The 15,769-nt window shown below is 40.6% G+C and overlaps 1 protein-coding gene across 19 annotated transcripts in view; it reads left to right on the plus strand.

The window, feature by feature from the left end:
- The window catches only part of msi2b (musashi RNA-binding protein 2b), a 269,219-nt gene that overhangs the window by 217,803 nt on the left and 35,647 nt on the right, over positions 1-15,769 (plus strand). For all 19 annotated transcript variants that reach the window (XR_013195937.1, XR_013195935.1, XR_013195936.1 and 16 more), the window contains exon 10: positions 4,537-4,611. Coding sequence is in view for 15 of the 19 variants with exons in the window: in XM_077208158.1 (XP_077064273.1) it covers positions 4,537-4,611 (75 nt within the window). In the remaining 4 variants the exon portion in view is untranslated. The remainder of the gene's footprint in view (positions 1-4,536; positions 4,612-15,769) is intronic.

Raw genomic sequence — 15,769 nt, forward strand, 5'->3', positions numbered from 1 at the left:
ACCAGAGCAGGGCTCCGCGTTATGGTGCTAAATGAAGAGGAAAATGTAAGTAATGTTGAGTTATGAACCTATGATTTCAACAATCTGACCTAAAAGGAGGGTGAATTCATCAGTTATTCGGAGTATGCAAGAGCTCGTCAAGACCTTGCACCAACATCTGGTGCCCCCAGGCATTTTAGTAGTCTATGATATCATTTGGCTTCACAGTGCCAACAGCGTGATGTCAACTCAAGTTGACTTGAGTTGAGGTTGATGAAATAACGCCGCAAGTGGGTGTCATGAGCTTATTAGGGTTTAAAGCTGATCAGTGTTGAACAAACCGAAAGGGAGGAAGTCTGAGACAGTGGGAGCAGAGAGCCGGTTAAAGGGGGTCGTGCTCACTCGATCGCAACACCGTCTTATCTAAATGAAATTGGAAAGCAGGACAGCAAAACATTCCTATTGGTAATTTGCATACAAAAATCAACAAGGCTCATTATTTAAGGAACCTCAATTCCTTATGTGCCTAAATCTCATTAGAGCCCCGCTCTGAGCAACGGTGTTTACCACACCTAATCGAGCTATTTATCTTTATTGTGCTGGGCCTCATGTATGTTTGCTAAAATTAATACACATCTCAGCCAGCGCAAAGTGCAGCTTTACCAGATGGATAATTGATTTTACAGTGAATCGAAACTGTTGAGCCATAAAATGGGCACATTAGCATGCATATTAATAACGCAAATAAGAGGGCGAGGCCAACGGCACTAGGCCAGATTAAGTGACAGTCTTTATTTACAGCGTTGCCGGGAGAAGGAAGGTGTCTACCGTGGTGACGTCATGGCCTAATGAGTCTTCTCCCCGGGCTCAGGTACTTGTCTTTCTCCTCCTTGCATTTTGTATGGCTCAGTCTCCCGCGAGGGGCCATGACTGCGACATGCAGTCTTGCCACTTAATGAACGTCAAAGGTATGGCGGTCTGTTGCTTCTGGTGCTGGTCTCATGGTGTGCCTCTTTCTTGAGCCCACAGCTCGACACTGAGGCTCATCTCGGCCATTAAACGCAGTGGAGAGCCATTTACAGTAGGTCTGAAAATTGAGCTAAATAGTTTTGACGAGGTGGTGGATGAATGTGTCTGGGAAAAATTGGTACCTTACTATATTGTTTTTTGTTTAGCTGGGCTAAAAGTGGCATAAAACATTTTTTTTCAAAGTTTTTTTTTCTGGTATTCTCACAAATAAAGCATTATTGTGAGCTTTTTTGTGCATAGACTGTTCACTCTTCACAGCAGACCATTATTCTTGATTGGAGTTGCAGATGTGGCTATTTGCTTTACGGCTATTTTTACACTTATTTACTTAGATTACAATTTAAAATATATTAAAATAGAAGAATTATATATTACACTGTTTCACTGTATTTTTGAACAAATAAATGCAGCCTTGATGAGCAAAATAGACATGCAATATTTGAGGAACCCCCAATTTAATTTTGAACTGAAAGCCAGTTGCTACAAGAGACTGGATTGAGAGGTTGTGTACCAGTAAAGAATCCATTTATTAGTTTTATCAACTGCAAAAAACACATTGCATTTGCCAAAGAACATTAGGATTATTGAGTATGGAAGATAAGTGGCATCAAGTCAAAATGTAACAACCTAGCATTGGATGGTGTCAGGTATGTTCCAGTCTTCAAGGAGAAGACTGGAGTGTTTTAATGCCAAATGCATGCATAGCACCATTAAGCACGGCATGGGAAACATAATGGTATTGGGGTTGCAAGTCTTCAGCAACTGTTGGAAGGATCTACACAGTTGCTGGCACCTTGAAAATTGACCAATGCTTGGGAATCCTGCTGAACACAATGTAGTCACGAATGGACGATGTATTTGGAGATCAATTGTGTTTTTTTCCATCATGATAATGCCAAACACACCACAAATGCAACAAAGGTGCACGTAATAAAAGTGTTCATGCTCAGCATTTTCAAGTCATCAAGTAACCTCCTCATTCACTTGACCTTAAATCTATTGAAAACCTTTGGGAAATTATAAAATTGATTTGTGATAAGTAATGCAGGTCTTCAAATGAAGCTCAACTTTGGGAAAAACTTGAGGAGGATTATTTGGTTGGATATACAGTATATGGTTTATTTCCTGTGAACTGTTTGTTTTTCTATGTATTATTTGCACCTGAGTTTCTTTTCTGCATACGGCCTTGAACCACTGCTGATTTCTCTCTTCTGCGTTGTGTTCCCATAGGTGTTGGCCCTACCAGTATGTTAATCCCCTACTGTCAACAGAACCCCATCCCTCTACATTTAAAGTAATCTCTTTAAATGTCACAGGAAAAGCCTATGTCATGTTTATTTAGTCTGGGCGTCTGGCATTTGCTCCTCTGTAAGAGTAGAGTACACAGAGCCACTGTAGTCTCGAGAGAGACGGAGGAGTTCAGATATTAAGGCTTTGTAAACATATGATACAGCACTTGGAAGGAGCAAAGTTAAAGATGGCCAAATTGCTGCAGAACATACAAGCATGTATTTCAGAGGCAAGATTGTTAGGTGAAGGTTTTTTTTTTTTATGAAGCAGAAAAGATGGAGATTGGCATATCCAGAAAAATTGTCATTGAGTTTCAATGTTTCACCCAAAAATGCCAATTCTGTCATCATTTACTCCCAATAAATGTCATTCAAACCTTTATGACTTTGTTCTGCAGAACACAAAAGAAAAAACTGTTCTTGTCAGTGGGTTTCGGTGTTGTTTTGGACCACACTGACTTTCTTTGTAGGGACAAAAATAGTTGAAACTTATTTTTTAAATATCTTTTAAACATTTTGGCTGAGTCATTGTTCAGATTATCTTCATATAGGTTTGGAATGGCATGAATTTGAGTAAATGATGACCAAATTTTATTTTTTGGGTGAACTGTCCCTTTAAGGAAGATGGGTTCTGCAACATTTTTCCTCTGTACTTTCGGCAGTAGTGCATTTAATACTTTTATCCATTCCTCCTCCTTGCTCTGATTCCTTCAGAGATGAACTTTCCTCAAGAATAGTCTTTGATTTTAAAACTGACTCTGTGGTTTACATAGCATTTACAGCAAACGGCACAAAAAGCCTCCTTTCAGAAGCAGTCAATAACGACAGAAAACTTCATAAAAGCAAGTTATTTCTTTTAAGCCTCTACTATAGCGCTGACCCTCACCAAAGAAACTTTGACAGGATCAATAGCTTCACATAGACTACTTCCCACCAGTCTGCCTCTGCAATGTCAAACTGAATTGATTTGTGTTATGTCTAGCCTAACTTGCGGTGGAGTATATTTATTCTCTTCACCAACTCACATTTGTGGCCGAGAGCCAAGGATAAGCCACTAGCAATCATTTGGTGCAAGCTCGCTCTGTGCGCAGCCAATAACTATTAGCAAGATCTTTCAGGTGTGTTTGGGAGGGAAGAAATGGGGCTGATGGCAAATAACAAACTTTCTGTAGAGTCCTAAAGAAGGTGACGGCACAATAGAGTCTATATATATTGTTTTCACGCGATTATAGCATCCTGCTCCCTCAGGCGTTCGCTGCAACAATATGGCTGATATGTTCGATTGCGTTGGAAACCGGCCGGCCAGATAATTAGTGTCTAGGCTCACACTGTAATAAGCCATTGTGACAGAATAAGAACAATGGGTCTTTGGGCTCTAGCCTGGACACACGGCGGGCTGCCGGTAAATGCTGGCAGCGAGACAACTTTAGCATGTGCATTGGGTCGCATCCCACTTTTTCTTAACAGCACGAGCAGGATGCGTTCCAGTGTTGTAAACGCTGCTGATGGCGTGTTTTCGCCTCACTCTCAAACAAGATGTATTTCAGATAATAAAATAGTCAAGGGGAAGCCAACTCACTCGCCCGAGCGTCATCATTAAAAAGTTCTGCCTCAGCAAAGACGACAAGAGGTGGGCCAAAAAAACAAATTGCGGCCTTAGCATGCTTTTGCAGCGTTTCGCTCCACTTTCGAATGACTTCTGCAATCGCTCAATCATATTCGTGCCATCCTGTCAGTATTAGCGCGCAGGAGGCTGAGGCTGCACGGCACGTAGGTACTTTAATCCGTGATGTCCTGCCACAACTATCAGCCTGCCATTGTCTTGCACTGTCGTGTCCTTCATGATCGATTAGCCCGGGCTATAAAAGAAGGGTTATCGATCAATGACAGTGGAGAGGTGAGAAAAAAGGAGGGAGGGAGAGCGAGATGACAGCCGCAGACATGTCCGTTCCTTCAGCAAGGGGAAAAAGAGGGATGAGCCCCAGGGAATGAAGCGAGATTGTGTCTTGTGATGTTTATGCTGTTCATCACTGCAAACTGAAGTTTGCAAGCCAGCTAATCTGTTACATTGCGGCCTTACGGGGAGGGCTGCGGTTATATGGTGAAAGAGGAGCTGTTTTCACTTGCTGCTTGTGTGTATGTGTATTTTAAATGGCATACTGATTTATTGGTGTGATAGGGAAGCTCTGGGCGTTCTGAGCGGTTTATCACATCCTTGGATTTTCTTCTCTCCCTACAGGTTATCCAAACATTGTAGCAACGTATGGCCGTGGATACACTGGTTTCGCCCCAAGCTACAGCTACCAATTCCCTGGTAAGTTCCATCTTGTTAAGCTCTGTATGTTGCTTCTCTCTCCTGCTGCTGTCTGGTAATGGCCTCCCTGCTGACCGGCAAACTCACAAACATTAATGCGCACCCATCCCTGCCTCTGGCTACACCCCAATTCTGAAAAACTTTACTGTGGCACTTTACACTTAAATACACATTCACATACTCAAACAGTATGCATCTCGTACAAAGACACACATATTGCCTCATTTGGCCCCCCGCTGAAGCCCCATATCCGCATGCTTGTAGCTTTACATATAACACTGCCATACGTGATGCTTTTAAAATCTGTGGGAGCTACAAAGGAGCCGATGGCCTTCATTTTCGCTCCTTTCACAGATAATTCATACGTTCAACTATACAATACAATTCAGCAAATCGCCAAAATCTTGACTCAGCAGGGTTTTAGGCCATCCTGACAAAGACAGGTCTTTTTTGTCTGGAATAAATGTGATATGGCAAAGCAGCTCTATTATTTCATATCCCACTTCTCAGAACCGGCCTTTGGAAACCTGATGGTCTGAAACGTGCATATTATATCTTATCATGTTCTGCTCAGTGGTTTATCTGGTACTACTGAGTGTACTTAATTTGACACCTTGTAGCTAATACTGCTAATTCCCAGTGAATCTCCTTTTAATTACACCTTATATATTTCTGATACACATGTTTATTTTTTCAATCCCTACTGATAATAAGCAAGTCTGGTTAGCTGGTTTAAGCTGGTCTATCTGGTCTCACAGCCAAGTAGATTTGAGTCTGTGTAGAACCCCAGGAAGGGGTTTAAAAGCCAGACATTTATTTTATTGTATTATATTTATGTATTACTTTTAGGCAGACATGATTTAGTGGCTGGACCCATTAGTTTGTCACACTGGTTTTCCAATGTGAGCAACTGGTAAATGCCCAAAAACAAGCAAACAATTTTAGACTGGTCCAAGCAGATTTATTGTCCATTTCAGCAGGGAAAGCACTAGTCCATGTTGACGTGTCTGCTGTTTGATGCTTTGCATTAATGTAATAATCATGAATAATTATAGAATTATAGGAACTTCAAATGAATGTTCTTCATAAACACAAGACCATGGCTCTTGACGGATTTCAAAGCGACATTTTGTTTGCACAATTGATCCTCAGCTGTACATGTAGCTGTATATGTGTCCTCTCTCATCTCCGTGTAATCAGAGGATCTTCAAGAGGGGTTGCAACCTTATTTATGTACATTAATTTATCATGTTTGTCAGTCCCTCAAAGGCCCTCACTGGCGATGAAATTCTTCTGTTGACTTGGTTGTTAAGCGTAAAGGTAGCTGTTTGTTGCATTGAGAACCTTTAGCTGCCTTTTCCTTTGATGCCAGCGCAAATTAACGTCAAACAATCTGTACAGGCGTCCCAAACTAACCGCCAAGTGCAGACAGAATATTCCAGTGGTGACTTAGATAAATAAATGGGGGTGGGGGGGTGATGGGCTAGGGTAATGGATAATGAGGAAGTGTAAATTGGCAAGCGCTTGAGGAAGAGCTGCTGTGACTAAGCCTGGTTAGGGGGATTAAAACATCATTGTGGGCTCATACTTTTCGGCGAGAAGTCTTAGCCTAGTGCCATGTTAGCAACAGTTCTAGAGTCTAGCAAACGTCTAACTAAGTCACCCTTACAAATATATGTGTAGGCCTATATCTAAACGCTAAACTCCCACCTGACGCTAAAAATAACTGAACGGATAAACACATGCCGGTCCGCCCATGCCAAAAGCCTCATAACACTAGCTGAAAAGCAATCGAGTGTATCGAATGCATATTTTTAGTGATATTGACCCTGGATATAGAGCTGAAGGTCTTGCTGGCATATGACTCACTGGAAAATAGGCTGCAAACCGCTTGACTTAAACTGCAGTTCTAGTGCAAAAAGGTGCTTTTTTTCCTCCGCTCATTTAATCCCCCAGCTTTTCTTGTAAAATGATCTGCCCAGTGCCACTCCAAAAGGGTCCCTTCACTCTTCCATTTCAGATGTTGTCAATGACCTTGGTGTTGAACATATAGGGTGAAAAAGCTTTTCTTTCCAGACTGCTTGTAGCACTTGGGATTTGCTATAAGCTCGGTTGCATTGAAGGTTAAAAATTGACTGTTGAAAAGAGAAAAGGTAATTTTTTTCAAGGCACTTCTTGTAATCCGTGCAGGTAACTGGATTTGTAACAGGTCACAGGGGATGGTGCACATTTTTCTCAGTCTGTGCATGTATGCAAGTTACCGTGTTGCTGTGTTGATTTTTAATGAAAACAAGAACCATAAATTGCTTATCAATGGCACTCAGGTAAAAATAAAGCCCTGTAATGCTACAGTATGTGCGTATGATCGATAAACAGCGTATGTACCTTTCTAGTCTCCCTCCAGGAACAATTTTGATCACGGGTGGATTTAGTGTTTTCTTTGCCCCAAAGACATACAGGTATAAACAACCAATGGTGCTATGGCAGTGCTCCTGAGCAAGTGTTGCTGCTATTGTCATTTTCATACTAACATCCTCTGGTAGATAAGATAAGAAACAGCTGACAGCATCAGGCCACCTTCACTGTTATCTCCCCATTCACCAGGACACACGCACACACGTTGTTCTTCTCATTTTATGAGACTAAAAAGGGGGTTTCAGAGGCTATAAATCCACGAGAAGCTCATCCAAAGCTCAGTGTCTATCCTGCAAGCCTGTGGATCCATCGGACTTTCCCCAAAATGTGAGAGAAGATCTTCTCATTTCGCCGTAAATCTGTAGATTAAGGTTGCATTGATCCAGAGGAGTGCAAGCAGAGGTGGTCTTATCAAAGATAATTGTTAAGTACGACTTTGTTGTCGTTTTGTGTTTTGTTTATTTCTGTTTGATCTCGCCCCGCGCTAGGCATCAACCGCTTTTGGTTTTCCAAGCGGCGAATCATCTCTCCTCATCTCTGTTCCGTGGCGATTTCTGGCGTTTGAAGCGGCTGGCACTGATGAGAACTGAAGGATGTTCAAACATCAAGGTCGCCGCCCCTCTCGGCCCAGTCGGAACAAACAACGTGTTAAAATACCATCCTTTAGCTCTCATTCCTCCATTTATGCCTCTGTTCTCCTCAGGAGGAAGAAGAGAGAGGTTCTGGAATTGATGCTTCACTTTTGATTAGGGCCCAATCAGTTATGCAAACACAGAGGCTGTCAGGGATGGGGCCCTTCTCTATTCTCCGCCGGCCCCGTCATACAGATAACACGACCAGGCTTGCAGGATATTGGAGTGCAAACAAATAAATAAAGATGCTGCTTTGGCTGACCACAGACACTCTTTGTGTGGAAGGCGAGGGAGACGGCGGAGAAGAAGAGGAAATTGGGAGATGACAGAAAGGAGCGAGCGGCACTTGCTGAGGGGAAAGTATGATATGAGTCCTGCTGAGCTTGGCAGCACCAACAGACTTTAGGAGAGTGGCACAATTTCTTCTCTCTGACCCATTGTAAGGAGAGGATCATAAAAGGAGAAGAGAAAGAGAGAAAGTGGATGAATAGGCAACATTGAAGTCTCCTGCAGCTGTGCTACCCCATTCAGCTCTTTACCCAAATTAGCTCTAATTGAAAAGGCTGCTTATTAACTCAGTAGGCACGAGGCAAACACATTCACCATGTTACATGCTCATAATGGGGACCGCTGAGCCGGACACACACTCGCCACACACAAATGGCTCTTATAAACGCATCCCGCCGCTTCATTTAGGGTTAATTCTTGACTGACGTGGGCTGCGGCGGGCAGATGTTGTGTGTGTTTACGGAGTAAACTGCGTTCATGGTGGCAGAGGTCATTTTGGAGGTGGCCTCGTAGCGATAGATTAGACAGCCTGTCTCATGCGCCCTGCCTGCTATAATCACACTGATGACTCATCCGCTGTTCCCCACAGTCAGGCTGAATCCCTGTCATATCCCACTCTGCACTGCAGAGGCGGTTTAACCAGTACGGGTTTAATTATCAGCTTGTATCAGATCCACAAATCAGACATGGAACTCTGAATGGAGTGCCGCCTTTTGCCTTTAGGGAAGCTCTGCAAAATGTCACATGACACTGCACAATCACAGTCCATCAAAGCGCATTTTTCCTTTAACATACGTAAAAAAATTTTTTATTTTTTTTATTTTGTATATTCATTTTGTTTTAGTTGTATAATGTATTTATTTAATGCTTCTATGATTTTATTGTATTTTTATTTATTTATTCTGTTATATTATTTTAGTGTTTTTTATTTTATTTTTATTTGTATTTATAAAGCACAATTTAACACAACCATAGTTGCCCAATTTGCTGTACAGAGATAATAAAATTTATACCAAAATACAACATTTTTATTTTATCACATTATTGTATTTTGTTAGTATTGTTACATTATATTAAGCTTTTTTATATATATATATATATATATATATACATATTATTTTTTAATTTTATGTTACATTGTATTGTGTGTTTTTTATGTATTATATTTTTTTATTTTGTCATGTAGAATTTTCGCATTGATTTTGCGCAAATTATTTGTAATATACTTGGTGCGTAATATACTTAGAAGTGTTCAAACTTTGCTTTCTCAAACATTTTTAAAAAACTTTATATCTTAAAAAAAAAAAGATTAAAGTTTGATAGTATCCCACTGACTTATAATAGAATGAAAAAGTACTTAAAATAAAATAATTGTCAGCGATGATGCTTTTCCTGGCCTGTCAGCTTCAGCTAATAGCCACTTTCTGACATGTCAGCTGGGGCCACTTCTCACTGTCTCCCATTCCTCTGGCCAGATCATTTTTTGCGAAACTTTAGCACTGCACCTATGCAGCCTTACAAGCACTATATCCCTAAAGAAATGTGAATTCTTTGCAGCACAGCCTAGAAAATGTATGGATAGACACTACACTACAATACAATTAGATTAGCATTAGCCCCCTGTCACTTCTGTCTGTCGTACTAACCACAGATCTCCCCCATCTCACTTGCTCATCAATAAGAAGTCCAGTGCCCTCATATAAGCTTCTTAAAGAATCTGGTCTGATGAGTGGGTGACTTTGCCTTCCCCCCTGGAATAATCCCTATGCCCCTCTACCAGAGATATAGTATTTGTCTGGCCAGTAATTGCCCTCATCAAGGAGGCGGCCAGTGGAGGAGACCTGTCCCTGTGCCTCAGTCTCATTATATGTGCTCATGCTGATGGTAGTGATTGGACCTGAATCCAGGGGGCCAGGAAGCCGTGGGGGAGGTGGGCTGGTTTGCTCTAGCCATATGAGGTCTCACTGATGTCTAGGCAGGTTCTGACATTAGCAGACCGACCAGATCCGGATCTTTCAAATCCCTGATGCCGTGATCTTCAGCAGAGTGACAAAGTTCACAGCTCTTGCATTGTTCACCCTTTTGATCTTGCTTTCTCGATTGGAGTTGAACTTTAGATCCTGAATTAAGATCCTGTTTGCCGAGCACATGGCATTACACATGTCTGTATTTAACTAATGAGCTGGTTACATTACTGGACATATATCAATATGACATTCAGAAGCGGTGACTTAGCCCTTTGCATTCCCGTTGTATTCTTAGGCATTGACTTGCATTTTCTTAGCTAAAGCTTTATCAGTAATATTTATGCAGCGGTGTCAGGCTGTTCTTTTACTTTATTTGTTCTGTGCAACAGAATGGAAATGTATTTTCTTTGCTGCTCATTACCGCTTTGAAAAATTTCTCTCTTTTTGAGTGGTTGTAGGTTTTATTGCCGCGTGTAAAGTGGCGTCTTCTCTGAACTGCCTCCCCTTGCACAGCTTCTTCCCCTGGGTACAGTTACATACGTCTTCCTCCAACCCCTCCATCCCCCAATTTCCCACTCAGAGTTTAAGCATATGTAAACCAGGTGAAATGGCTGTTGTATGCAAATGTTTAATAACTAGCCTTGCTTGTAAGGTTGATATACACTTAGCTTTTGTTATACATCCTTTGCTAATGTCACATCTTTTGTAATGTATAGTACCCAGCCATGTGGCTGTTTTGTGATGATATTCAGAAAGCCCTCCTGGCCTATTTTATACAGGCCTGAGATGATGGATGTACTAGAGAAATCTGGTCATGCCTTCTGCCTTCAGAAATTGCTCTATAAGATGCACTATTAGTCAGACACAGCTTCACAGCTTGTATGTGATGCTCCCTGTGGCCGTTCATATATTCCGGTGTTTTTCCCCTTAATGTGCTTCTTAGATCAATGAAAACATTGCTTGTTTATTTAACCTCTGATCATGAGTGGACCATAGTACATTCTCACACTTTTAAGAGTGGATATAAAGGTAATCATAATTCTTGTAAACTTACTTTTCTCTATAACATGTAGTATTTTATTGAATTGTATCACATTGTTTTGTATTATATTTTATTATACTCACTGTGGATTTAGGTGTTCTATGTGGTTGCTAGGTGGTTGCTAGGGTCTTCTGTGTGTTTTTGTGCTTTCTATTAGGGCGGCTCGATTATGACAAAAATATAATCATGGTTATCTAGGTCAATATTATAATCGATTATGTGTGGGCGATATGATCAAAAGTAATTTAGTTAAAAAGCTAATTACTAACAATAGGACAAAAATAAAAATTACAAATGAAATAAACTGTAATTTATGTTTTTCATGCAAGTCTATATCACTATTCAGTTAATAGCTTAGGCCTTCTACAGAAATTGAATAATTAAATTCGGGCCTGAAATTAACTAATTATCTTTTTGACACTATTTTAACACAAGAAACCACATTTATGAGACAGTTGTTGTCAGATTTCATTAATTTCAAATATGAAATTTATTTGTAAGCTTGGTGAACAGCTTTGGTAAACTTGATGTTTTCCCATTCAAAGAGATCGGAGCTGCGCTTGCGTGACTGAAATATTTGCCCGTTTCAAAGATGGCCACCAAGTGAAATGACTTGTCTTAAAGGGACTTTGCACAGACATCAGCAGGTTTATTAGGCTGCTGTCACTTTAAGACCTAATGCATGGGTTCAATATACTGATACACATTCAATTAGGACATAAGCGACTGTTTACGTGAATATTCTCCAAACATGGTATTTTGACATTTTTTTGTGTAAATTTGTCAGTGTAGCCATGCACCCAAAGCTCAAAGTATACTTTGGTTGTCCGTGTTCCGTTCCTCTCGGATCTCGCACACAGTCCAGCAATAGAATTCGCTGTATGAAAGTCACGTTACATGATTCGACTGATTTGTACATTAAGTTTGGCCTTTTATGGAGGAGCGAAAGCGCATCACCGTTAAGGAACTGAATGCTGGCCAATTACCATTTTTATATTGAGTATTGTCTTTTTTTTTCATTATCGTTGGAAGCCAAAATCGGAATCAAAACTAAAAAGGTATTAATTGCACAGCCCTACTTTAAATGGTGTTCTAGGTGGTTACTAATAAGTTGCAGGATGTTTATGTGGTTTGTAGGGATTGCTAAAATATTTTAGGTGTTTCAAGAGTTTTCTGTGTGGTTGTTAGGTGGTGTTTTAGATAGTTGCCAGGGTGCCGAGTATAAAGTTTTTTTATAGGGATTTCCTGACTCCCGATCAAGTTATTTGTGTCCCTGATCTGATCCGAGTCATTGAATATTGAGTATCTGCCAATACCGCGAATCTCGATCCAATACTAGTGAATGGTTCACACTGCAAGTACATTAAAGTTATTAAAATCAATCCAATGTATACAGGGATATGCAGAGAGTGCTCAGGGGCTCACATGAAAAAAAGGGACATATATCACTACGGAGTAATTCCAAACTATTACTACGGTAATTATACTGTACATATAGTATATAATTCTAATAAGATACTCTCTATAATTTGGTTGAATTAAACATTTGTTAAAATGGTAGACATTGTAAACCGACTGTGTGGTCACAATTATGAATATGGGACTACTGGTATAAACTTATATTATATTTACAATTAAGCAGAATAATTGCAACAAAAAGAAAAAAATTGATTTATTTTTTAGAAAGCATGAAGCTTCAGAGTGCCAGAATGCCAATCTTTCAGTTAAGTCCAAAACAAGACGGAACCCATAGCAATGTGTTATGATCTCTCCGATTGTCTAAAAAAACTTAAATAAACCGTAAATAAATTACTGTTGAGTGTTTCATTACAAAAGTGCATTCCCAATTTGACCTAATTGGTTCCCCTATAGTTTTTTAGGCTGTTCTGGGTGTTTGCTGTGCAGTTGCTAGAATATTCTGGGTGAATATTCTGCCTAGTATTATATTTTTGTCCCTAGATGTAGATCTGCCCCTCTTTCATTATTAGTCAATGATATACGTATATATATATATTTACCTTATTTTATTCTTCACTCTGTGAAAAAACCCAAATATGTACACGCAAAGCGTAAACAAAGTACACGATTTAAGGTATCATTCATGTCTATAACATAAATGGTGTTGAAATCATCATTTGTTTATGGTCCTGGAGTAAACAAGTTTATTTGTTCTGTAACCATAACTGAATGTGGTAAACGCTCGCCTCATCTAAATAATCACTGTTGAATTCACACCTTTACGCCACAAGCAACTGAACCCCTACAGCCAGCGTTGACCCACGATTCTCACACCTGTAATTCCCGAAGCCACACACTCCGGAGCGACGACATATCTCGTGTCTCCTTCGCCGTCAGCACCCTCATTAGTGGTAAATGTGAGCAGGAGGGCGTAATACGGAGGAGTTCTCTGCTGCCGAACGCCACTCAGGCTTGTGCATTTGGAAGCCTCATTGCCCAAGCTCCCGGCAGTCTTTGAAAGCTCTGCAGAAAGGCCCTTTTGAAAGTAATACAAGTCAAGGGCTTCTACTAGAGAAGTATGACTCACCTCTCGTTTGCCAGATGAAAAGATGGTTGGCGAGATTGCTCTTTTCTTTTATCCTCCTTTTTAGCACTCGCATTTTTTTGCACAATTCATTTCTTTCTTGAATGTCTTTTATAATGCCTACGTCAACTAATAGTGCTTTTTGAGTGTAGTTCAAAAGCAAGGGCACTGTTCCTGTTCTTTGATTCAGTTTCATTAGTGGTTTAAATAATGTTCTGATGCATTCAATATCAAATTCATCAGATGTATTGCCATTTCTGTTTTAATGTTAGCAGCCCCACTAATCTCATTTAATGGCCATTATGACTTAAAATCACGATCGACCATGTCTAATTATTTAATGTCTATGACTCACAGATTCAGCAAAGAAAACAAACGGTGCGCAGTCCAAACTGGAATGTCTCCAGAGGACTGCTGGCAAGAACAAACAGGCATTAGCGATCGTAAAATAAAAATTGCAGATTCATAAAATGTACCGAGAAGACTTCAGGAGGCAGAGAAAAAGAAGTGCGGGGGCAGCAGGATGAAATAGCGTGGAAGAGAGAGAGATAGAGAGAGAGAGGGGGGACGAGTGAGGACAGCATCTCCTTCAGGGCTCCAGGGTGGAACAGATGTGTCCTTGTCCCTACTCCAGGCCAATCCGGCCCAGCCGAGCACGGCCACTGACAGAGCAAACAGGCTGGAAAAATGGGTAAAAGTGGAAAGCTAAATATTGGCGTTATGTCCTCGGTAATAGAGAGGCCATGAAATTGATTTGATTCTGCCAAGTTGTTCCTGGGGGATAACACTCACCCCTCCACCCCACGTCCCCCTCTCTCGCCCCGCTGACCCTCTTCAGAAACCAAGCACTGACGAGATGTGTGAATTAACCTTCTTAATTTGCGCTTTCTGAGTAGGTAATTTGTTTCCAGAACTTTCTAGATCTCTAGCACACAGGCATCCGCATATAATATTGACATCAAACAAATGATTATGGGGTGGAGAGGTACCCGCTCAAAAAAAAAAAAAAAATAGAATTCAACAGCTCCGCAATTAACGCTGGTATTGACGGGACACAGCAGGGTGCATGTTTACCATTGTCTGAGAGATGTTTTACTCGTGTCAAGAGCCGGTTCTTTTCTGACGAGACTGATAAGGTGGACTAAAACTAATATTTACAGTACATGAAATGCAGCCTTTCAGATGATGATGCAGAATACTCTCAGTTTGATGTTGCGGAATTAACTTAATTTTATGCTTAAAAGGGTAGTTCACCTAAAAAATTAAACACTTCTCTCATCATTTACTCATGTCATTCTAAACCAGTATGACTTGCTTTCTTGTGTGGAACATAAAAAGTCCAAACAATATGAAGGGGAGAAAATTAGTTTAGGGCAAACTATCCACTTAAAGCTGCCGCCGGCAACATTTTTTGATCATATTCAGTGAAATCGACACTATAATCCGACAGAACAACATAAATAAAGTGGTTTTAGAAAAAAGCCCGAGCTTCTAACTCCACCTGGAGCGTGTTATTTGTTTTGCAAAAATCCACCCGTCCTGGATCATCAGGTCCAATCAGCGCTGGGGGGTGTGAGATCGGACTGTCAATCACAGGTCGTGCACACACCATCCTTCGTGCACGTTACAATCACATGCACACGCCTGAAGTTCACGCAGTAATGAAGAGTGATGGCGAAAAAGATTCCAATTCCTCGGTTAACCTCAAGAGTTAGGAGGTCAAAAACAACACAGGAAAAGAGAACACCTGCTGAAAAGAAATAAGTAAAAAAAGAAAGCGATCGTGCCCGTAATAAAACCATGATCAACATCGGATCGGCATTTGAAAGGTGGAGAGATTTACGTGATTTAATTGGGTTCAAGCTGGATGCAGAGCTTGAAACATTTCTTCTCGACAGGTATTTGTGCTTTATCAACCAGTTATTTTATTTCTTAGTGTTATGTTAGTAATCTAAGTATGTTTGCCCAAATGTGTTGGTATGGATAGCTAACGTTAGCACTTGTTGGGCAGGTTCTTTAGCTTTGTTTGCACTGAAATCCATGTGAACGTAACGTTAGGTGGATGAACATGTCCAGATGAAGCGATAAAGTTAGGCTTTTTGGAAGAATCAATGCTACTCTATCTTTCTTACGAGAGTAAGAACAGTAGTAAAGCTGCTGTTATTGTATGTGCTATCTGACTAACGTTAGCTCTGTTATATAAGCAATAGAACAAAGTACAATGACCATGTCTGCCGCATATACCATACAGTAATAATAGCGTTTCAGACAG

This window comes from Siphateles boraxobius, unplaced genomic scaffold (assembly GCF_051911475.1).
Source record: "Siphateles boraxobius isolate OS27281-9 unplaced genomic scaffold, OSU_SipBor_1 6, whole genome shotgun sequence".
In the NCBI taxonomy this organism is placed as follows: Eukaryota; Metazoa; Chordata; class Actinopteri; order Cypriniformes; family Leuciscidae; genus Siphateles; species Siphateles boraxobius.